Source organism: Leucoraja erinacea, chromosome 25 (assembly GCF_028641065.1).
Source record: "Leucoraja erinacea ecotype New England chromosome 25, Leri_hhj_1, whole genome shotgun sequence".
NCBI lineage: Eukaryota > Metazoa > Chordata > Chondrichthyes > Rajiformes > Rajidae > Leucoraja > Leucoraja erinaceus.
Window position 1 is genome coordinate 13834218 of NC_073401.1, and position 25667 is coordinate 13859884.

The 25667-nt window shown below is 43.2% G+C and overlaps 1 protein-coding gene across 2 annotated transcripts in view; it reads left to right on the forward strand.

Moving 5' to 3' along the window:
• The first annotated feature begins 4233 nt into the window (after nt 1-4233).
• The window catches only part of LOC129709422 (coiled-coil domain-containing protein 63-like), a 42222-nt gene continuing 20788 nt past the window's right edge, over nt 4234-25667 (forward strand). Inside the window, exons 1-3 of one of the 2 annotated variants that reach the window (XM_055655790.1) lie at nt 4234-4469; nt 13947-14114; nt 22705-22894. In XM_055655790.1, coding sequence (XP_055511765.1) covers nt 13951-14114; nt 22705-22894 — 354 coding nt within the window. In that variant the 5' untranslated portion in view covers nt 4234-4469; nt 13947-13950. Of the gene's footprint in view, nt 4470-11839; nt 11898-13946; nt 14115-22704; nt 22895-25667 lie in introns of those variants that run through there. The other variant, XM_055655789.1, reaches the window with a different exon arrangement.

Genomic DNA, 25667 nt, shown 5'->3' on the forward strand with positions numbered 1-25667 from the left:
AAGCATGAGTGTTTGCAAGGAATGTAGAGTTTCTGACAATGCAGGGTGTCATAGTCTGTTCATACCTGACTTTGTAGGCACTTTAATATTTACTCTGTCACCAAACAGGTTGCCAATCCCTTGAATGTAGCTGGTATTTGACCACAAACAGCACATCACGCAGGTTGAAACAAGGAAATGCAGATGCTGGTCTACAAACAAAGACACAAAGTGCTGGAGTAACTCAACAGGTCAGGCAGCATCTCTGAAGAACATGGATTGACGACGTTTCGGGTCGGGACCCTTCTTTAGTCAGTGCCTGGCATCCTCAAGCCATTTACAATGCATGGTGGCGCAGAAGGTAGAGCTGCCTCACAGCTCCAGAGATCTGGGTTCGATACTGACCTCCAGTGCTGCCTATGTGGAGCGGTACCTCTCATCCCAGAGATAGCCTGACCTGTTGAGAGTTTCTAGTATTTTAACTTTCATGTCTGAGCTTACCCTGGCCCTGGTACGATCCTTTCAATCCTCCCTGCTTAACTGACGTCAATTGGCACTCATTACTCAATTTCTTACAGAGTTAAAACTCTCATTGCAGCCACTCCAAGAATGAGTCATTGAACAGGTAATTAGGTAGGAAAAGGCATACTGAAAATTTCTGGCATTTTCAAATTTCCTGCATCTGCAGTTCTTTAATTTACATGTATGGATTAATTTACATGTATGTGGTAATTGAAATGCAGAGAAGTAATGGACTGTTTGCAAGATGCAGCATGGAAATAGGCCATTCAGCCTACCATGTCCAAGCTGACTATCAATCGCCCATTCACACTAGTTCTATGTTATCCCACTTTCAAATATCCACTCCCTACACACTACAGAGGCCAATTAACCCGCACGTCTTTGGGATGTGGTGAGAAACAGGAGCGCCAGGAGGAAACAAATGCCGTAACAAGGAGACCGTGCAAACTCCACATAGACAGCACATGAGGTCAGGATCGAACCTGGGCCTTTGGCATTGTGAGGCAGCAGCTGCGCCCCTGTGCTGCTTTCTTTATGAGTTTGCGCCTCCCACAACCCTTCCATGCTGCTCTTTAAGTGACAAAAATATTGTCTCCTCGACTCTCAAATAGATAGAATATATCATAATGTTTTGCTAAATTTAAAACATTTCCAAGGCTTCCTATGGTTTGATGCAATGTGTTAATATTTAATACAAGATGTACCTGCTATGTGGTATAAAATTATAAAGTTCCTTGGAAGACGGTAAAGATTTCCATATATGGTCTGTCAAAATTAGACTTTAAATCCTAATGTATCAACTGAAGACAAATAAAACAATTGTATTTTGTATTGTTCACTGGCTTTCTGGGTGGTTGATGGTGAAGTGTAAGGTAATGGGTTATTGCAGAAGCTCCTGGAATAAACAGATAGCAAACTAGAATTATTTTTATTTTAGTTTTCTGACAATTTTCTGTGCAACAATCTGTACAATCTTACCCAATGTTTTGTTATTCTTTTTTAAAATTGAAGGTCCTTTTCAGTTTTACTTCCACATCCCCCTACGTTCTTTTCAGTTTGAGATTACTTGCCATGGAAAATTCTGGAGTTTGAGAACATAATCTTATGTATTTTTGTGCAATAAACAAATCACCAGATGGCTTGCACAGAGGAGCGTATAAATTATGCAGTGAAAATTCTGTAAAGCTCTGTAATTGTTCATTCAGTGAGAGTGAAGCCATCTTAAAATACACAGTTCAAGATTATCTGATGTAAGAGATTGTGACATTTATCTGTTGTAATTCAATAAACTAATTTTGTTCAATAATTCAGATAAGACTTTCAAAAGGCAATGCATTATTTTGATTGATGTCTGTGCATGTTTTACATTTGCAGCTGCTTATTTTTATAATATTTTTTGTATTTCAACTCTTCCCTTGCAGAATAGTGGAAAGGGGCACAGGCTGATTAATGTCCGAGATGTGATGAAAATCATTGTTATATCCGTTGACAAGGATAATTTGTTGGTTTTCATAGACTCATTGAATAATACAACATAGAGACAGGCTACTAGACCCGTTTTCCACACCACCAAGTTCAGGGAACAGCTACTTTCCTACAACTATAAGATTCTTCAGACCAGCCAGTGAGTGTACGAGTCAGGAAGGCATGTTGTAGCTCTGCAGGCTTTTGTCTAGATTGCACTTGGAGTATTGCGTGCAGTTCTGGTCGCCCCATTACAGTGAGGATGTGGGAGGCTTTGGACAGGGTGCAGAAGAGGTTAATCAGAATGCTGCCTGGATTAGAGGGTATTAGCTACAAGGAGAGGGTGAACAAATGGATCGTGTTCTCTGGAGTGTCAAGGGCCTGGGGGAGACCTATTAGAAATATTATTACTATATATAAAAGTTTGCGAAGCAAAGATAAGATAGCAATTAGAACCGCCTCATATGCACATTGATGATGTGGGACTGCTCCCCCACGTGGACCCGGACCAGCTCGTCACTATAAATAAACCATATCAAGTGTTTCACCTTACTGCGAGTGTCAGTGTGATCACTGTTGACCCAACATCATCCCCGACGCACAAGGGGTATAGGTCATGCACAGGCAGGGGATATTAGTTTAACTTTGCATCATGTTCTATGTTCTATACGCAACCTGAACCCTACCTCACCAACAGATTGAACCTACGTCTCTGGCGCTGTGAGGCAGCAGCTCTACCGCTAAGCCACTGTGTACACTCTGCCTTCCCATAATTAACGCTTCTATCCCCACACCCATTATTTCTCCCCTTCTCTTCCTTGTATTTTTGAGCACATTGTATCCATGAATATTAAAGAGCCAATCACACCCTTTCGTTTAGTCTTTTCACTACTACAGTACTGCCACAACATTGTATGACAACAAGGTCAATTAAACATGCAGTTCTCCAATCTTGTTTAATTTACATTGTATGTTTGCCTACAGTGGCGACGAGGACAACTCTCCATGCTATATGACTCTCTGGCTCTGTGAATCCAGAGAACCACTCCACCAAATACTATAGGACTACTCCTGGGCAGTCCAAATATTTGCTGTAGCCTGATCATGCTCAATCATAGATAGTAGGAAACAGATTGGTGAGAAAGGTTAACAATGTGCAAAGTGGCACCATCCATGAGTTAGATTTAAATTCACAATCTAAAATATTAAAGCATTCATAGAGTTGTACAGAGTGGAAACAGGCCCTTTGGCCCAAATTGCCCACACCGACCAACACATCCCATTTACATTAGTCCCACCTGCCTGCGTTTGGCCCATCTCTCTCTAAACCTATCCTATCCATAAATAATAGCAACCCATCGACAATAACATTGAAAAAGGCAAAGGCTCCCCAGTGCTTGAATCCAAAATAATCTGGATGGAAAATTATTGAGGTTATTTTGAAGAAGATTGAACCTCTATATCAGGAAGAATACAAGGGCAGAATTAATTACAGATAATTAAAATGTCATGATGTAAAGAGAGATGACTCCAGCAGAACCATTTTGGCAAGCACTGCCTGATTTTGGCAGTATTTTAGACTAGAGAACAGATTGAGTTCTATTTTCAAAATCACTTATCTCAACATTGGCTAATGTGGTTGACATAACAATCAGATAATATTCCTGTTTGGGTAATTATTATGTAATCAAATCATAATTAGACCCTAATGTGAATTCCCCACAAGGGGTAAACCTAATAACTATTTCCTTTGGGTGGTTAGATTCACTATAATATATTACAAGCAGAAATGAATTAAATCGATGCTGCCTGACCTGCTGAGTGTTTTCAGCATTTTCTATTTTTACATTAGATGTAGCTGATCACAGTTAAGATACTGTGGGATAAAAATTAAGAAGTAAGAAAGGCAGCACAATGGCACAGCAGTAGAGTTGCTGTCTCACAGCGCTAGTGACCCGGGTTCGATCCTGACTACAGGTGCTGCCTGTACGGAAGTTGGTGGGTTACCAAATGGGTTAGCGCCGGTTTGCTCCCACACACCAAAGACGTGCAGGAGGTTTGTAGGTTAATTGGCTTTGGTAACATAGTTCCTAGTGCGTGGGATAGTGCTAGTTTGCGGGTCTGTTGGACTCAGTGGGCAGAGGGGCCTGTTTCATGTGCAGCATCACTAAACTAAACTGGTCCACCTGGGTTGACAAGGAGCAGGGCTGACGAGGTGCAGGTGGGTTGATCCAATAGACAGTAATTGTACGCAGCTGTTTCCCCTCTGACTGTGGCCGCGGCTCAGTCCTGGGCTCCGGGGTTTTCCAGCAGCCGGGGTGCTGATTGCGGGCTTATTCTGGCCTCTCTGCCGGTGACAGGGATCGGATTGGATCGGATCGGAGCAGATCTTGGGGAGAACGTGTAACAATCTTTCAATAACGTGCGAATATATAAGCAGGGTTGCGAGGACTGGAAAATTGTAAACGTCACACCCTTGCTCAGAAAAACATCTGTGGAGGCAGGTAGTAATTAACCTTATTTATAATTAACCACCTATAACCCTCCCACTGGTTTCACATTTCATATCTCTTCTCTCCTTATCTCATAATCTTTGCTCTTTTCATCTCTGGCCTTTGTCCACCCATTTGCCAACAACCACCTTGGGTGCTGCACATTTCTACAGACACAATGGATGCCAAGTCCACTGTTAATTTAAATTCACAAAAATTCCTATACATCTGCAGGAATTTGGGGATAAACCAAGTTTGTTTCAAATTACCTCACACATTAATCATGACATCTAATAGTAAAATGACCGAGGGGGCTAATAAATTCATGTTCATAAGCAGTAGGAGAAGAATGAGGCCATTCGGCCTTTGGGGGCTAGTCTGCCATTCAATCATCACTGATCTATTTTGCCCTCTAAACCCCATTTTCACCTCTTCTTCCCATAATCTTTGACACCCTTATTATCCACAGATTCATCACCCTCTGGCTAAATAAATTCTTCCTCATCTCTCCCCTTTCTAAAGGTACATCATTTTATTCTGAGGTTGCATCCTCTAGTCAAGTCAAGTCAAGTTTATTCGTCACATACACATACGAGATGTGCAGTGAAATGAAAAGTGGCAATGCTCGCGGACTTTGTGCAAAAAGACAAACAAACAAACAACCAAGCAAACTACAAACAGAATGGAACAGAATCACATATTATTTTACATATTAAATATTGTGGGCGGAAGGAAAAAGGGAAAAAACAGCACTTTAAAAAAAAAAGCAGTAGAGTGGTTCAGTAAAGTTAGTCCCTGGTGAGATAGGAGTTTACAGTCCTAATGGCCTTTGGGAAGAAACTCCTTCTCAACCTCTCCGTTCTCACAGCATGGCAACGGAGGCGTTTGCCTGACCGTAGCAGCTGGAACAGTCCGTTGCAGGGGTGGAAGGGGTTTCCCATGATTTTATTAGCTCTGGAGTTGCACCATCTGATGTATAGTTCCTGCAGGGGGGGCAAAGTTCCCATAGTGCCTTCTTGTCCTGGGCAGAGCAATTCCCAAACCAGATGGTAATATTTCCAGACAAGATGCTTTCCACAGCCGCTGAGTAGAAACACTGGAAGATCCTCGGAGACACTCTGAATTTCCTCAATTGCCTGAGGTGGTAAAGGCGCTGCCTTGCCTTACTCACGAGTGCTGTGGCATGTGATGTCCATGTCATATCCTCAGAGATGTGGACTCCCAGATATTTAAAACGGCTCACCCTATCCACAGTATCCCCATTTATCCTCAATGGTGTGTACGTCCTCGGATGATGTGCCCTCCTAAAGTCCACGATCAGCTCCTTAGTTTTTTTGATGTTCAAGAGGAGGCTGTTGTCCTGACACCAGAGTGCCAGATCCGACACCTCCTCCCGGTAGTCCTAGACTCTCCAACTAAATGATGTATTCCTGCAATATTATTCCAAATTTTAATATCTCTTAACTTGTATATCTCTCTCGCAATTCTTATTTTGGTGATTTCGTTTTTCTAATCATAAAAAAAAGTAATATTGGTTTGGATATTCACATCTACATTTTGTCCAGAGTTGGATAGAAGCATGCTTTAAATTCTATCTGACTATCTTGGCAACTATGTTATGTACAGTCCCCAAATGCCCCCAAACACACCAATGCCGCCTGGGACATGTAGATTGATTTGATATCATTTAATTTTGACAAAATGCTGGAATTTTTTAATAAAGGAAATAATTAAGTAACCTGCACTTTCTTAATACTGAAATGTCAAAACTTCTTATGCCAAAATAAGGTCTTGTGGCCTCTCCAATAGAATCCTTGACAATGCAGTATTAAAGAAAGTGCAGGTCTCTTGATTCTCTTTGTGCACTTTAAGAAAAAGTTCCTGCTTTCTTATTCTTCAGAGTCCTGGTTGTCATGGTCACCCTGGAATAGAAGGCACAAATAATCGCGTCACTAGCCTTTATAACCATGGCAACAAAGAATTTCAGTTACTTCAAACTTTAAGACGAAGCTTGAAGGTTCTTCATCTTGTCTGATTTTTCAACTCAATTTCTCTCTCTTTTTAACAGTGTTTAAGTAAGTTTTTATAATGTGATCAAAACATTTGTAATTAGATGTTTCACACTTCTTAAAGTATGTTTTGTGTTGACTTAATGCAGACCAGTAGATGTTGGGTTATTCTCTTTATGTGAAGCGATGATTTGAGGGGAAGATGTAAATAAGATGAACTGCTTCCTTGCACAAATTATGCCCCTGCACAGAATGTTAAATGATTTTTAGCTTTTCTGATGAATGATTATGTCAATTAATTTATCCTTACTTTGTCTAACGACGTTGACTCTCATAGCTATATTTTCTTCTAGTCTCCTTTAACCATGCTCCTTTAGTGGTTGGTTTACGCAGAGCCTCAGAACAGATTCACATAATCTACCCACCACTGAATTTAATTAACTATGTGAAATATTGACAGTGAAAGTAGCAAATTATTCAATGGTAAAGAAACAAGGAACAGAGTAGGAGAATCAAAAACAAGAGGACAAAAGATTTAATAAGAATCTGAGGGGTAACTTTTTCCACACAAAGGGTGGTGAGTATATGGAACAAACTGCCAGAGGAGGAAGTTGAGGCAGAGACTAATTAAGAAACGTTTAAGAAATGTTTAAGAAACAATTAGATGGTGTAGGAAAGAACTCTTAGAATAAAGGGGAGGTCATTTAAGACTGAGGTGAGAAAAAACGTTTTCACCCAGAGAGTTGTGAATTTATGGAATTCCCTGCCACAGAGGGCAGTGGAGGCCAAGTCACTGGATGGATTTAAGAGAGAGTTAGATAGAGCTCTAGGGGCTAGTGGAGTCGAGGGGTATGGGGAGAAGGCAGGCACGGGTTATTGATAGGGGATGATCAGCCATGATCACAATGAATGGCGGTGCTGGCTCGAAGGGCCGAATGGCCTCCTCCTGCACCTATTTTATATGTTTCTATGTAACTGCAGATGCTGGTTTAAATTGAAGGTAGACACAAAATGCTGGAGTAACTCAGCGGGACATGCAGCATCTCTGGAAAGAAGGAATGGGTGACGTTTCGGGTCGAGACCCTTCCTCAGACTGATGTCAGGGGAGTGGGCGGGACAGAGATAAAATGTGGTCAGAGACAGTAAGACTGATGGGACAGGTTTAGAGGGATTTGGGTCAAAAGCAGGCAGGTGGGATGTGTAGATGGGACATGTTGGTCAGTGTGGACAAGTTGGACAAAAGGGCTTGTTTTCATGCTGTATGTCTCTATGACTATAACTGCAGATGCAGGTTTACAAAAAATGACACAGTGCTGGAGTAACTCAGCAGGTCATGCAACATCTCTGTAGAACATGAATAGTTGACGTTTCAGGTCGGGGCCTTTCTTCAGACAAGAGAAGGGTCCTGACCTGAAATGTCACCTACTCATGTTCTCCAGAGATGCTACCTGACCCGTTGAGTTTAGTTTAGTTTAGAGATACAGCATTGAAACAGGCCATTCAGCCCATAGAATCCACAGTGACCATTGAACACCCGTTCACACTGATTCTATGTTATCCCACTTTCTCATCCACCCCCTACACAACAGGGGTAATGTAGAGATGGGCAATTAACATACCAACGTCCAAGTCTTTGGACGTGGAGTATCTGGAGGAAACCCACGGTCACAAGAACGGGGTGGAAGATTGCAACCTCTGTTTCGACGAATGCAATTAACCCGGCGTGCACAATCAAATAAGATCAAATAGAACAAGTTGTCCTACAACTTTAGGCTGTGCCATACCTGCTGCGCCACAGTACCACACTCATCTCCTATCCCCGAGTCCCCCATTTCTTTTTTATCCACCCATTTCCCTCACTTCCTTTACCCACCCACGCATGTCCCTCCCTCCAACTTTACATTTCACTCCTCGTCTTCTCTCTTTGTCTGACACCTTTTTGTCACCTTTTCGCCTCTAGCCTTTGTCACTTATTCCAACCATCTGCAAATCACCCCCTTCACCTGTATCCCTCTCTCCCACCTCTTTTTCCAACTTTTGCTCCCCCAGCCAACTGAATCTGTAGATGGGACACAGCTCAAAATGTTGTCTGTCTGTACCCTCTACAGATGCCGCCTGATCCGCTGAGTTACTCCTGCACTTTGCATCTTTCAAAGGTAGAGACGTACATCAAACATGTAGCACAGGCATGGACCACCAGGTTAAGATCATAAGGCATAGGAGCAGAATTATGCCAGTAGGCCCATCGAGTCAGCTCCACCATTCAACCATGGCTGATCAATTCTTCCCTCTCAACCCCATTCTCCCCACCTACTCGCCATAACCTTTGATACCCTTACTAATCAAGAACCTATCAATCTCTGCTTTAAAAATACACAGTCAGCCTCCACAGTCATCTGTGGCAATGAATTCCTCAGATTCACCACCTCTGGCTAAAGAAATTTATCTTTATTTCCATTCTGAAGATATGTCCTATTATTCTGAATCCCAGCCCAGATTTCAGATTCTCCCATTACTGGAAGCATCTTTTCCACGTCGACTCTATCTACGCTATCATTTCTTTAGGTTTCAATTATATCCTCTCTAATTCTTCTAAACTCCAATGAGTACAGGCCCAGAGCCTTCAAAAGAACGCCAGGATCATTTGTGTAAACCTCCTCTGGATCCTCTCCAAACCCGTCACATCCTTCCTCAGATATGGGTCCAGAAACTGTTCACAATATTCCAAATGTGGCCTCATCGGTGCCTTATTAATCCATTAATCCATAACATGACATCTTTGCTTTTAAACTCTGATTCCCTTGAAATGCTAACATTGCATTTGCATTCCTTGCCGTCAACTAAACCTGCAAATTAAACTTTAGGAAATCCTGCACTAGGATCCTGCACGAGAACTCCCAAGTTCTTTAAGGGTTACTCCTTTAACCCTTTTACCAAAGTGCATGACCTTGCTACGCTTATTCCATTTGCCACTTCTTTGCCCATTCTCCCTGTATTTTAGTTGCCTTCTCTTTGTTTTTCATAGGATCCAAATCCTCCAGCTTCCCACTAATCTTTGCCATGTTATATAACTTCTCACTTGCTTCTAATGCTATCTTTGACTTCCCTTGTCAGCCATGGTGGCCTCATTCTCCCCCTGTTATGTTTCTTCCCCTTTGGAATGAAAAGATCCCGCAGCTTCTCAATTATTCCCAGAAATTCCTGCCATTGAGGTTCTCCACCATCATTCCTGCTAAGTTCCCCTTCCAATCAACTTTAGCCAGCTCATCCCTCTTGCCTCTGTAGTTACCTCTACTCAACAGTAATAACGATACATCCAATTTCCACTTCTCCCTCTCAAACTGCAGGTTGAATTCCATCATATTATAATCAATGCCTTCTACTTCAATCACCTTAAGCTCCCTAACCAAGTCTGGTTTGTGGCACAACAGCAAATTCAGAATTGCCTTTTCACTGGTGATCTCGACCACGAGCTGCTTTAAGAAGCCATCTAGTAGGCATTCGCAAATTCCTTCTCTTGGAATCCAGTACCAACATCATTTTCCCATTCTACCCGCATATTCAAATCCTCCATGATTACTGTAACATTGTCTTTCTCACATGCCTTTTCTATTTCCTGATGTAATTTGTGCCCTACATCCAGACTACTGTTCCTAGGCCGGTATATAACTCCCATCAGGATCTTTTTACCCTTGCAGTTTCTCAGCTCTACCCACAAGGGTTCTACATCCTCTGATCCTTTGTCGTTTTTTGCCAACAGAGCCACCCACCCCCTCTGCCCATTTGCCTATCTTTTTGATAGGATGCGTAATCTTGGATATTCAAATTCCACCTCTGATCCTCTTTCAGCCACATCTCTGTAATGCCCACATGGGCAGAAATCCTGGCGGGGGGACCCCCTGCCTCCCCTGCCCCCCCCCCCCCCCCCCCCTCCCATGGTTCAATCCCCCCCCCCCCCCATGTTATGTGACCTGGGCGCTACAGCCAGTCCCAGGTCAGCTTGCCTGCCCCACACTCCAAAGACGTGCAGATTTGTAGGTTAAGTGCTTCGGTAAATTGTAAATTGTCCCCAGTGTGTCGGTGCTAGTGTATGGGGTAATTGATGGTCGGAGCGGACACGGTGGGCTAAAGGACCTGCAGTTCCCAGGTTGCCCGCGTGCCCCAGACTGGCTGCAGTTTCCAGGTCGCGAAAACGAATTGAAAAAAAATACCCCCGCGGGCCAGATGATTTCAGGTTACGGATCGGATCCGGCCTGTGGTCTGTAGGTTGCCGACCCCTGTCCTAGAAGTTAGGCCTCATTGTGTGTGTCCCCCCCCTTATTTCGTATCCTTCGTGAAGTTAGATATAATACCTTCATTTCAGTATTTACCACCCCCTTCTCAAAATGGTCACCATATTTCCTGACATTAGACTTTCATCCCTTTCTCAACTTCCTGTCCTATTTCTTATTCTGAAGACCTTGGTAACCTCCCTTGTGCTCTCCTTCTGTTTAATTTTGTCCAGCCCTCTCCAAGGCATTGAATCCACCCCCCCCCCCCCCCCCCATCACCCCCCCCCCTTCCCCCCCCCCCACTCCCCCCCTTCCCCTCCTCATCCCCCAAATCCCCCCCCATTCCCCTCCCCCATTCCCCCCCCCATCCCGTCCCCCATCCCGTCCCCCCCCATCCCCCCATGTCACTATTTAGTTAACGTCCTATTCAAGTCCTGTCTACAGTCCTAGTTATGCAATTCTCCAGGACCCTGATCCCAGCAGGATTCAGGTGGAGTCCCATCCCATCGAAACTGTTCCTTCCTTCCCCAATACTGATTCCAATGTCCCACAAATTCAAACCCCTATCACCCACACCATATTTGAGCCACGCATTTAACTTTCTAATCTCATCAACCCTTTGCTCCACGCTCTAGTAGTAATCCAGAGATTATTACCTTTTTGGTTCTGATTGAACTCCCTGGCTCAAGTTTATAGTAGAAAAAACCTCCTCCGAATCTTAATTTGAGACCCATCCAGTTTTGGAAAAATCTTATCCAAAAAAAACCCAACAACTTTACTGCACTAATCTTTGGTGTCACCATTAACATCTTAAAAAAATCTAATGAAATCAAAAATAACAATCTGACTAGTATATTCTGAACAATCATAATCGTATTTTGGTTAGGAGTTTACTAGCTTTCCAACAATCCATCACTAAAATGTGTTGTAGTTTTGACACCCAGGACATTCAATACATGAATCACAATACCCTGTGAAATGACACTAATGGTGCATGAGTGATGTTTCCATGGTATTGATTGTTTGGTAACAAGTCAGTACTATGTAAATCCCCATGGCTGGATAGAATATTATTAGTGAAACACATCACTTTGCATTCATACCCGACATTGATAAACTGTTCCAAGGAAATTGGTAATAATGGCAGTGGACAATAAAAGGTAAAAAAAATATGTGCATTATTGTGGAGACACGAGGAACTGCAGATGCTGGAATCTTGCGCAAAATACAATGTGCTGGAGGAGCTTAGCAGTCAAGGCAGCATCTGTGAAGGGAATGAAACTGCGAGGTTTTGAGTCAAGACTTAGATAGAGTAGATGTGGAGAGATGCTTCCTGTAGGTGGAGCGGCTAGGACCAGAGGGCAAGAGTCAAGAGTGTTTTTATTGTCATATGTCCCGGATGGGACAATGCAATTCTTACCTGCTGCAGAACAACAGAATATGTAAACATGGTACATAACGGGGGAAGAGAAACAAAAGACAAAGTTCAATAAATGTCAAATATAGTGCAATAATAATATAGTCTTTTGCTGTTCAGAGCTCCACCCCAGAATAAAAGGACCGTACCTTCAGAATGGAGCTGAGGAAGAATGGGGCTCAGGGTGGTGAATCTGTGGAATTCATTGCCATAGATGGCAGTGGAGACCAAATAAGTCATTGGGTATTTTTGAAGTGGAGATTAATAGATTTATGATTAGTTAGGGCATCTAAGGTTATGGGGAGATGGCAGGAAAATGGGGCTGAGAGGGAAAAATAGATCAGCCATGATTGAATGGTGGAATAGACTCAATGGACTTCAATGGAATGGCTTCCTGCTGCTCCTATGTCTTATGGTCTGAAGAAGAGTCCCATCCCGAAAAATTGCTTATCCATTTCCCTCCGCAAATGCTGCATGATATGTTGAGTTTATATACCATTTTGTTTTTTGCAATACATGCCAGTGTATAGTTTTGGCTACCCCATAGCAGGTGAGATGAGAGGTTTTGGAACAAATTCAGAGGAGGTTTGCCAGAATGGTTGCCTGGATTGGAGGGTGTTTGCTGTGGGAAGGGGTGGGAGGGGTTGGATTGTTGTATCTGGGGCATTGGAGGTTGGGGGGAGACATAATAGAGGTATGTAGAATTGTAAGAGTCGTGGATGCGGCAAACAGTCTTCATCTTTTTCTTGGGGTGGAAATGTCGGAGACTGGAGAGCACGGCTTTGGGGTGGGAGGGGCAAGGTTTGGAGGCGATGCAGGGAGGGTGGTGGGTGCCTGTCTCTAAAGTCAACAGGTTGGAATGCACTGCCAGGGGTGGTGGTGGAGGCAAATACCATAGTAGAGCTTAAGAGGCTTTTAGATAGCACATGGATATGCAGGGAATGGAGGGATATGGATCATATCTTTCATCAGAGGGTAGTGAATCTGTGGAATTCTTTGCCACAGAAGGCTGTGGAGGCAGTCAGTGGATATTTTTAAGACATAGATAAATTCTTGATTAGTACAGGTGCCAGAGGTTATGGGGAGAAGGCAAGAGAATGGGGTTAGGAGGGAGAGATAGATCAGCCATGATTGAATGGTGGAGTAGACTTATAGGCCGAATGGCTTAGGTCTACTCCTATTCCTTATGACCTTATGTGCAGGCAGAGGAGATTAGTTTATTTTAGCATCATATTTGGCATGGACAATTGCGCCGAAAGGGCTGTTCCCGTGTTGTACTGTTGATAAGTTATAGGAGCAGAATTAGGTCATTCGGCCCACCATGTCTACTTTGCCATTCAATCATGGCTGATCTATCAATGTTCAATATTCTCTGTTCTACGTAACAAACTTGCACAGATGAGTTTTTGGTGGGGGCATTATAAAAGGACAGAGGAGGATGCAATGTTACAAGGATGCAGTAAGGCAATTCCTGGGGGGCGGTCTGTGGGTGAATGACGCCTCAGACAGTGGAGGGGAAGGAAGGAGATACGCACAAAGCTTGAAGTTTGGCGAATGGAGGGAAGTGAGATGGGAGATAGACTTCACACTCCCAAGGCTTTGTTCTGCCCCAACTTTCCAGCTTTCTCTCCTCCCCCCCCCTCCCACCTGGATTAACATGTAAAACAAATAATCTTACAAAGTACTGATATTTTGAGCCTTTAATGCTATTCGAAATTATTTGAAATAAGAAAAAGGAAATACAATTCAAAAGTTGCCTAAGGCGTATCCTTTGCTTTTTACCATTTTGTAGCAGCATGGCGAGCATTCAATCATCTGCGAGTATGCTGTTAGACACCGAGACAGAGACAGAAGCGATGGCGACATCAGTCAAAGAGAGACTCATGCTCCAGTTACGCAACATGGAAGGCGACCAGAGGGCTTACCATGACGATTCTGAACGCACCATCACCAGGCAATTGTAAGTTCAAACGAGACGGGAGATAAATCATTTTTGTATTGGAAGTGAGCAAAGCAGCACTTGGAGGGGTCTCTAATGAGGTCGACAGTAGCTCAGGACTGCTCTCTAGTTGTTGGTAGGATGGTTCAGTTGGCTGATAATAGCGGGGAAAAGTGAGACATTTTATGATAAGTTTAGCTCCAGGTTAAAGGCTGAGAACATAGAAGTATCTAGAGCATAGAAAAGCACAATGCTAAACGTCATTCTTGCACTGGACCTTATTTTCTTTATCATGTATCTGTACAGTGTGGATGGCTCGATTGTAATAATGTAGTATTTCCGCTGACTGGTTAGCACGCAACAAAAGCTTCCCACTGTACTTCAGTACATGTGACAATGAACAAAACTAAACTAAAGCACAGGGACAGGCCCTTTGGCCCACAATGTCGGTGCCAAACAAATGTCAAGATAAACTGATCTCATCTGTTTGCACATGATCCATTTCCTCCATTCCCTGCATATCCACGCACCTATCGAAATGTGGTTTAATCATATCTACCTCCAATGCTAACACCCGCAGTGCATTCCAGGCACCCACCACTCTCTGGAAAATACTGTCCCTGCACATCTCCATTAAACTTTGCCCCTCTCACCTTATAGCTCTGCTCTATAGTCCTTGACATTTCCACCCTCAGAAAAAGGTTCTGACTGGCTACTCTCTATGCCTCTCATAATTTGATGTCTATAATTTTTCAGAACAAAATGGTGTTGTTAACTTTCAATGCAAAGATGAGCAATTTATTTTAGACACAAAGTGTTGGAGTAACTCAGCGGGTCAGGCAGCACCTCTGGAGATAAGGGATGGGTGACGTTTCAGGTTTGGGGCCCTCCTTCAGTCCTGACCCGTAAGGTCACGCATCCTTTTTCTCCAGAGATGCTGCCAGACCCGCAGAGTTACCCCAGCACTTTGTATCTATCTTTTGTATTAACCAACATCTGCAGTGCTGTGTTTCAGCAACTTATTTTGTTCAGTGTACAACTGGTACAATTCCCAGGATTTATTCAAAGCATTGAAGTCCCAGTAAATGTTGAAGAATTACATGTAATATATATGATCTGGATCCCAAAGTTTGCTAAAATATAAAAAGTAAAAAATAACTGCAGGCAAAAGCTTAATTATGAATCCAGTTTACTGTGGAGAATGCAAAGCATCTATTATTATTACCTTTATTTTCCAGATGAAATAACATTCTAACAGCTATTGCATTTAATTGCTAGTTCAGTAAGTTTGTTTGGCAGTTAGTTACGATCTAAAAAAAGGTCAAGAAAAAATTTGGCTTGGAAATTCTGACGCACCAAAAAAACCCCTCAGGAATCCACATTTGAAAACCGATTACATTTTCAGGGTAAAATGCATTTCTATTCATTATTAGGTTGAATTCTGCCATTCTAATTATTCAGCTGGGCACCTCTAGTCAATGTTCACCCTTGTCAAGAGAACAGAACAGTACAGCACAGGGACTGGCCCTTCAGCCCACAATGTCTGTGCCAAACACGATGCCAATTTAAACCAATCTCTGTCTGCACGTGATCCACATCCTCCCATTCCCTGCAAATCCATGTGTCTATTTAAAAGCTTCTTAAACACCACTATCATATCTGCCTCCACTTGACGGCACATTCCAGGCACCCACCACCTTTTGTGTAAATGCACTTGCCCCTCACGCCTCCTTTCAACTTTGAATCAAAGATAGAGACAAAAAGCTTAGCGTGACAGGCAGCATCTCTGGAGAGAAGGACGTTTTAGGTCGAGACCTAAACTGAACGAGTAACTAGACCTTAGACTTATACCCCACTCATTATAATAAGAAATGCATCCAATACTTGCCTTACATGCTCTTGCTTTCTATTTTATCACTTCTTCATTCACTCTGGCTTCCCCAGTCATTTGGAGTTGGAGCACACTGTAGCCAATTGCAGGCTTGCCCATTAACTATTTTTTCTGAGTTAGATTGAACAAAGGTGTTATGAAGGGTAACGAGTAGGAATGAGAATAAAGGAGATACAAGGAACTGTAGGTGCTGGTGTCCCAAAAAACACACAAAGTGCTGGAGTAACTCAATGGGTTAGGCAGCATCACTGCAGAAGATGGATAGGTGGAGGTTGAAGAGTTGGAGGCGAAAAAAGACCACGACCAATCAGGGTTAGCCACTAATGACCTGAGGCAGGGTAGTGTCCTGGTAGGTCCATTGTTGGCTAGGGAAGGTGTGATCAGTCTGAAGAAGGGTTCCAACTCGAAACGTCACCTATCTTTTAATCTTAAGAGATGCTGCCAGACCCGCTGTCTATGTGATAGGTTTGGTTTAGTTTAGTTTAGTTTGGAGATACAATGCAGAAACAGGCCCTTTGGCCCATTGAGTCCGCACTGAACAGTGATCACCGCACATTAACACTATCCTACTACACACACAAAGGACAATTTTACATTTATACCAGGCCAATTAACCTACAAACCAGTAGGTCTTTGGAGTGTGAGAGGAAACTGAAGATCTCAGAGAAAACCCACAGAGGTCACGGGGAGAATGTATAAACTCTGTACAGACAAGTGCCCATAGTCAGGATCAAATCTGGGTCTCTGGCGCTGTAAGGCAGTAACTCTACCGCTACACCACCGTGCCGTCCGAAAGGTGGATGCAGATGAAAGGAGGGGGGAGCGGCGTTTATTGTTTGATGGGTGGACAAAGGCCAAAGGGCCCTTCTTCAGACTCAAATGAGAATACTTGTGTTGATTAAATTGGGGCACATGGAACTGTTTCCATTGGAAAATGGCTCTCTCTTCAGGATGTGTTTGTGCTGTCATGCATCCAATATTAACCAATGGCAATAAAGCTTTGTCAAGTGCTAATCCCATGAGTAACTTGCAGATTCACCAACTGATTTAAAACACTTCCTTGTTGATTGAGAAACCACCTGTTGAGCTAATTCCCCAGCAACCATTCACAGGTGAATCAATTTGCACAGACTATTAATTTACTGTTCTCAGCTGAAGTATATTCACAAGGTATAATTCTACAGCATCTTATGGTCATCTTATGGAATTATATAAAAAGGCAGGAAAAGTGTTTATGAATTTAGTCATTTAACTATGTATCATTCGGCGAACAATATAATAAGTAACAGGTAAAATAATAAAGTTGATGGTTAAATTAAGAAAGTAAGAGTGGATAAACTTGCCTCAGTGATTTCTAGTTCTGTACAGCGCAGCTGTAGTTTATATTAAATCATAATTTATCTCAAATAATAATGCTTTGCAAAGAAATATGTTCTTCATTTAGCTTTGTTGAATTGAGATCAATTAGACATAGTTCATGTCTGCTCTTACTTTTAATCATTGGATAGTATACAATTAGAACTTATTGCTTTTGATCACTGACATGCACTCCTGTACAGTTTGACTGTAATCTCAAGGGGGTAATTTGTATCAGAGTCCCATGTTTATTCTGTGAGCTATTCCTGAGCATTCATTTTATTAACCTGGAACTGGATTTCATCCAATAAACATCTGATTTGACTTCACCCAGGCAATTCAGAGCGTCAGTGAGAAAAGAGCACACAAGAGTCATGAGCATCTTTCTGTTACCATTTTCTTAGATCCTTTGCAAACTAATGATAGTGATAAGACAAAATAATGATAGATTTTCACGTTCAGCATCTAAGATGGGATCGGCCTCAGCACGATGAGAGAGGCCTTTTCTTTTTGGTGTGGGAATGCAGAGGAAGGGGCACATAACAATCATGGACTCAATGTGTTGGAGTAACTCAGTGGGTCAGGCTGCATTTCTGGAGAACATGGATAGCTGATGTTTCGGGTCGGGATCCTTCTTCAGACAATCATTGTTGTGAAATACCAACATTTTGATATTTTTATTCAGAGGGCAAGTGCCAACTTAATTGGTGTGGACAAGGTGGGTAGATTGGTCAGATGTATTGCTCCATGATGTATTGTTAGACATAGGAGCCAAGCATGACGAACCAAGGCAACCGTGGCACCCGAGCCTGGCGACTCCCTGAGTGCTGGTCCCAAAAACAGATCTATAATCATTCCTTACAATCACTCCATTCTTTTAAGCCTCTACTCCAACAGAAACATTAGAGCCCTTATCCTGTATCTGTGCACTGTGGACGGCTCCGTTTTAATCATGTAAAGCCATTCTGCTGAATGGAGAGTGTGTTACAAAAAAGCTTTCCACTGTACCTCGGTTAATGTGACAAAAACTAAACTAAACCAAGGATCAGAGTTACGCCATTCAGCCTATCAAGTCTGCTCTGCTATTTGGAGTAATACTGTTCTATTACTCTCTATCTTGATAGTTTTCATGAGAAAACAGCAATGAATCTGGCCCTAAAGTCGGTGTCAACATGTGCCATGTGATCGAAGAATGGAAATACAGCACTACCCTTCAAAACAAGGAGCTAGGGACAAGGCAGGGACATGAGCTAATTCCAGCACAGTTGTTGAACAATACTAGCAGTAGAAATACACGCAAAGTGATAGACTAACTCAGCAGCAGGCAGCCTCTTTGGGGGGGTATGGACAGATGACGTTTTGGGTCGGGACCTTTTTTCAGACAGAGGAAACACACATGGCTGGGGCAGCGAGTCTGGGTCAGAACATGCTGGTAGAACAGGAGAGCTGCAGGAATCACAGAGGGGAGCAGTGAGAGAGGATCTCCTGTCAGAGAGAGGAGGAGAGCAGCTTCAAACTAGTCATATCTCGAGTAGATTTCAGTGTGGTAGTAAAATGTAGAGAGAAGGAACTGGAGATGCTCGTTTACAAAAAAAAGGCACAAAGTGTTGGAGTAACTCAGTGGGTCAGGCAGCATCTCTACAGAACATGGATCGGTGACATCTCAGGTCAAGACCTTTCTTCAGACTGGTCTGCTGTTACTTCAGCACTTTGTCTTTTTTTTAAAAACTGACACCTGCAGTTCCTTGTTTCTCCATCTCTCTCGTAATAAGAGAACACAAGCTTTCCGGTTTATCCCAAATAAGGATGTGTTGTACAGAAAGAAAATTACACGGGCAGTGGACACGATTCCAGCGCCTGCAGTCTCTTGTGCCTCTCGTTTCAGGTCATTCCCCCTCCTACAGTACTGGGAAAAATTAGAACAGAAACAAATGAAAAAAACTAGAGTGGGGAGAATGTAACCTGTCATATACTTTGCTTTCCACTCCATTCCCCAACCCGGTTTCTTTGCAACTGTTAGTTCCTTTCACTGCTAATTTTCCTATTTCCATAGAAAGATCAACCAACATAGAAAATAGGTGCAGGAGTAGGCCATTCGGCCCTTCGAGCCTGCACCGCCATTCAATATGATCATGGCATCTGAAACATTATCTATCTCTCTCTCGCTCTATCTCTCTCCCCCCCCCCCCTCTCTCTCTCCCTCTCTCCTCTCTCCCCCCCCCCCCCCCCCCCTTCCCCCCCCCCCCCCCCCCCCCCTCCCCCCCCCCCCTCCCCCCTCCCCCCCCCCCCCCCCCCTCTCCCCTCCCCCCCTCCCTCTCCACCTCGCCCATCTCTATCTCTATCCTGACCGGTGAGCATTTTCTGTTTATAATTTAGGATTTTCAATATCAACATTATTTTGCTTTCCGGATCGCTGTTTGATGAGTTTACAATTTCAAGTGAAAATAGGTTTTAGTTTTTGTGTTTTAGATGTTAGAAATAGAGCGTGGAAACAGGCCCTTTGGCCCACCAAGTCCATGCCAACCAACAATCACCTGTACACCAGTTCTATCCTATGCTGCTATCCAAGTTCTATCCACACCTGCACGTCTTGTTTTCTCCCATCTGCATGTGGGAGGAAACCGGAGCACCCAGAGAAAACCCACGCAGTCATACAGGGAATGTACAAAGGGAATGCACCCGTAGTCAGAATTGAACCTGGGTCTCTGGCGCTGTGAGGCAGCAGCTCTACCACTGAGCCAACATGCCGCCTCCAATAGAAAAAACAAAAGATTTAATTTAGACTGTAACTGGGTCACAGGTTTTTTTAGAGTTGAGTTCAGAGTCATGCTGTGACCCTGAATGTTCTTTTCATTTACGTTTTATTTATTATTAAACGTTCCTGAGATGTTGATGGCTTTGTATTCTCCGTGAACCGCTGTAGGCTATGAGAGCTTACATCTAATAACGGATGAGCAAAAAGCAAAGGATTTACCACAGTCATCTCTACCCATTGTACAAATAAAATAGAAACTTTCTAGAAGATGTTGCATTGCAAGATTCATTGAGCAGAAAGAAATAACAGTTTAAAAAAAAAAATCCCGTGACTTTTTATGTGTGTTATTGATTTATAGTTTATGACATCTTAAAAAAGAATGAACCATTGGTTTCAAGAAACAGTCTTGCCAGGAATTGCTTACTATATCTGGAACTTTATGGCAGCAATTAAAATGTGAAAAATTGCAATTTAGGCAAGGACATTCAAAGATTGCAGGCAGAACATTGAATAGACAACAAAACAAGTGCGGAAATAATCAAGGAGAAAGCAAATTGTCCAGGAGTCATAGAGCGTTACAGCACGGAAACAGGCCCTTCGGCCCATCTTGTCAATGCTAACCAATGGCAATCTGGAAGCTTGTCCAGTAATTAGTAATTTATTCTCTGTCTTAATATGTTATATCTGCTAGTTGTCTTCTTATGAATGCTGGGGAGAGATGCTATTAAACAAGGAAGAACGCATCAGCAAATCAATTGCACTTTGCAGTGACTGCCACATCTACTATTGTGTACTATTCATGTAAAGGAGTCTTGCAGCACCCAATTAACCAACTCGGGTGAGATTCAGGCCATCAGTTTCACGCCATCACACCGCCTATCAAACAGTTGTTGTGGGCTCCTGACACTCACTATTGTGTTGTTCTCCGACCAGACTATCTAATAACCCTGACCCAGCCCAATTCTCCCTTCATGATCATCTCCAATTCGTCACCTCCACACAGTAGCTGGTCAAGCCTTCAGCTGCCAGGGCCCTAAAATTATAGAACATAGAACAGTACAGCACAGGAATATGCCTCTCGGCCCAAAATGTCCGTGGCAAACATGATGCCAAGTTGAACTAATCTCCCCTGCCCGCACGTGATCCACACCCAAATTCCCTCCTTAAACTTCTCCACCTCTCCAGCTATATCTAAGCGATCCCTCATTGACCTGCCAATTGGCTGTCTACACGACTATCACTCTGTGACATATTGTGTCTGATAACCATCCTCTGATGCAACTGTGGGCATTTTGAGACATTGATGGTGATTCATAAATACAAAGAGTTATTGCTTAGTGTTGCAGAGTTTAGGCAGAAGGTGTAGGTTAGCTGTTTAAAAAAACCCTTTCATTTCAAATGCAGTTTATTCTTCTTTGCAAAACACAAAATGCAGAAGCAACTCAGAGGGTCATGCGGCATCTGTGGAAGGAATGGACGAATGATGTGTTGGGTTAAATTTGTAGACCCATTTCAGTGCAATTCCTCATGATCTGATCCCACCTCTCCTCCCCGTCAGTGCCACTTAAAGCTTCCGTTCAACAAGAATACATTGTTTGCTGTGTACTCGGTAGGGCATTGGTTCAGAAAGTTCCATTGTTGTGTCCTGTGGAAGGGCGCCATCCTTGAAGGGCATGCAGTCCGGCCACTGGGTTCCGCCGTTGATCTCCATTGACATTACACTGCTGATGCCTTTAGGGATTAAACCGAATGGTGGATATCTCTCTGTAATTTTTTTCTAGTTTTTTGTTTTAGAGATACAGCATGGAAAGAGGCCCACTGATGCCGAGTCGACCAGCAATCACCCGTACACTAGTTCTATCCTACACACTTGGGACAATTGTCAGAAGCCAATTAACCTACAAACCTGCACGTCTTTGGAATGTGGGAGCACACGGAGAAACCCCATGCGATCACAAGGAGAATGCAAACTCCACACCGACAGCACTTGTAGTCAGGATCAAACCTGGGTCTCTGGCACTATGAGGCAGCAACTCTACCGCTGCGCCACTATGCCAGCCCTATGATCGATGGTCATCGTGGGCTCGATGGGCTGAAGGGTCCGTTTCCCAACTCATTCATTCATTCAACTAATACATTAATTTTAGTAACACTTACTTCCACAGAGCTTTTTAATCTAGTTGGTCGATAGAGTGGTGAAGGCATATACTTTAGTGGCATTTAAGAGGCTTTTAGATAGAGACATGGATATGCAGGAAATTGATCGATAGCTGGCGAAGACTCAGTGGGCTAAAGGCCTGTTTCCATGCTGTATACTTAATCTAAACCAAAGAAAAAGTGGACCAACTCCCATTGTAGGGATTGTGTGTGACCTGATGCAGTAGGTCCAGACAGCATCTCTGGAAAGAAGGAATGGGTGACTGCCTGGCCCGCTGAGTTACTCCAGCATTCTGTGTCTATCTTTGGTTTAAAGCAACATCTGCAGTTCGTTCATACGCAGCAGGTCCAGAGGTGCCACACCAGGAGCTGGTGACCTGTGTCGGTCCTGGATGATAAAGTAGAGTCTTTTTGCACCACAACTTTGGGCCTTTTCATATTTTTCTTCACAGGCGAGAACTAAGTCAATTACAGCACGAACATGAAATTCTGGCAACAAACATAGCCCTGGCCACGTCCCCACAGAAGGTACGGAAGGATGTTAATGATTCAACAGAGATAAAGACACTGCTACAAAGCAAGGAGGAGTACGACTGCCTGGCTGAACAGGAGAAGAATCTGATTGCTAAGCTTGATGCACAGGTAACTTTCTAGAATGGAGTAACCATTGTTGAAGTGATGTTTCAAGGTTCTGATATGTAAAAAATTGCATGCCATGGTAGAGGATCCAGAGTGAGACAGAATTAATTTCAATATCGGCGAGACCAAACGTAAACTGGGCGATCGTTTTGCTGAATACCTTTGCTCAGTCTGCATGGGCCTACTTGATCTCCCGGTTGTCAAACCATTTAATTCCCCTTCCCATTCCCATACTGACCTTTCTGTTCTGGGCCTCCTCTATTGTCAGAGTGAGGCCAAATGCAAATTGGAGGAACAACACCTCATATTTTGCTTGGGAAACTTACAAACCAGCAGTAAGAATATTGATTTCTCTAACTTCGTTAGAGTCCCCTCTCTCTCCATCCCACCCCACCCAAGTCATAGTACTAGCTTCAAAGTCGTCTTGTCTGGTCTCATTGTCTGTAACTCATTTTCACCTAGCCCACAGCTAACAATGGCCCGTTTCCTTTACAATCGTTACCTGTTTACATATCTTTCATGTCTGACCCGCTGACTTACTCCAGCTTTTTGTGCCTATCTTAGAATTAATCTCAAGTCTTGTTTCCATGATTCCGCTTTACATTTGAACTTTGATACACGGTATCATTGATTAAAAGGAGAGGCATAAAAATATTGCTAGAAATCTTATCTAGAAGTAGATAATGTTGGCGGTGAATCTGTAGAATTTATTGCCATAGACAGTGCTGGAGGCTTAGTCATTGGGTATTTTTAAAGTGGAGATGGATAGGTTCTTGATTGGCAAGGTTGTTAAAGGTTACGGGAGAAGGCTGGAGAATGGAGTTGAGAGAGAAAAATTAGATCAGCCAAGATCGAATGGTGGAGCAGACTCAATGGGCCACATACAGTAGCCTAATTCATCTCCTGTGTCTTATTGTCTTATGGTAATTGACAGAACAGTTATCAACTGAATGAGAAAAATACATGAACATTTCAAGTGAGAATATTTCTAGAGGTTGGCGTTCATTATTGTAATGTGTATCAAGCCAAAGCCAAAAACATTGTTTTGCGTACAATTCAGTCAAACATACTGTACACGAGTACAATCAAGCCACACACACGTGCAAAGAGAAAAATATCCAAGTTGCAAAGTGTTACAGTTTCAGATAATGTGAAGATTAAAAAAGTGCAAGGGCCACAGTGTGGCAGGCTGGGGAGGGAGATCAGGACTGCATCCTTTTGGATTAGAAGGTATTAATTATAAGGAGAGGTTGGACAAAATTGTGTTATTTCTTTTAATGGAACAACAGAGGCTGACGGGAGGCTTGACAGAAGTATATAAAATCATGAGAGACATAGATGGGGTAGACAGTCAAAACCTTTTTTCCAAGCAAGGAAAAAATCAAATACTAGAGAGCAAAACTTTAACGTGAGAGGGGCAGAGTTGGGCAAATATTTTCACAGTGAGGATTATGAGTGCTTGGAATCCGCTGTCAGGAGTGGTGATGTAGGTGGATACAATAGTGGTGTTTAAGAGGTTTTTAGATAGACACATGCATATGCAGGAAATGGAAACACATGGACTACATGCAGGCAGAGATTAGTTTAATTTGGCACCATGTTCAACATGCACATTGTGGGCCGAAGGGCCTGTTCCTGTGCTGTACTGTTTTATGTTCTTAGCTTATGAAAGGTTAAGTCAGTCGTCGGATAACAGCAGGGAATAAGCTGTTCCTGTACCTGGTGACATATGTTTTTCAGTTTTTGTACCTTCTGCCCAATGGGAGATGTGAGAAGAAGAAATGTCCAGGGGCGTAAATGGCCTTTGATTAAGTTGGCTTCTTTCCCGAGGCCGTGTGAAATGCAGATGGAGCCGGTGGTGGGGGGTCTGTCTCATCTGTGTGATGGACTGGGCTACATTCACAACTCCCTGCAATTTCTTGCGGTCTTGGGCAGAGCTGTTGCCAATCCAAGCTATGATACAACCCGACAGTACGGTTTCACCAGGCCATCTGTAAAACTGGGGAAGAGTTGTTGGAGATGTGCTTTCATCTCCTGAGGAAGTAGAGGTGAAGGTTTTGAATTGAATTGAATTGAATTGAATACATTTTATTAGCCAAGTATGTATACGTACAAGGAATTTGCCTTGGTGCTTTGCTTGCTTTTGGTTGTTGAGTAGAGCTACTACTCGTGGAAAAAAACTGCTGTTATGTCTGGCTGTGGCAGCTTTGACAGTCCGGAGTCGCCTTGCAGTGGGAAGTGCTTCGAAGAGTTTGTGGCCAGGATGAGAGGGGTCAGAGACGATCTTACCCGCTCACTTCCTGGCCCTTGCAGTGTACAGTTTGTCGATGGGGGGAAGGTTGCAGCCAACAACCTTCTGGGCTGATCGAACGATACACTGCAGTCTCTGGATGTCATGCTTGGTTGCTGAGCCAAACCAGACCATGATGGAGAAGGTGAGGACAGACTCTATGATGGCAGTATAAAACTGACTATCATTGCAACAGCTCCGCCCAAGGTGAATTGGCCTCAACTCTATAAATGGGGAATAAAGTTATTACACGGGCGGCATGGTGGCGCAGCGGTAGAGCTACTGCCTTACAGCGCCGGAAATCCTGGTTCGATTCTGACAATGGGAACTTGTCTGTACGGACTTTGTACGTTCTCCCCATGACTTGCATGGGGTTTCTCCGAGATCTTTGGTTTCCTCCCACACTCCAAATACATACAGGTTTGTAGGTTAATTGGCTTGCTATAAATGTAAAATGTAAAAACATTGTCCCTAGTGTGTGTAGGC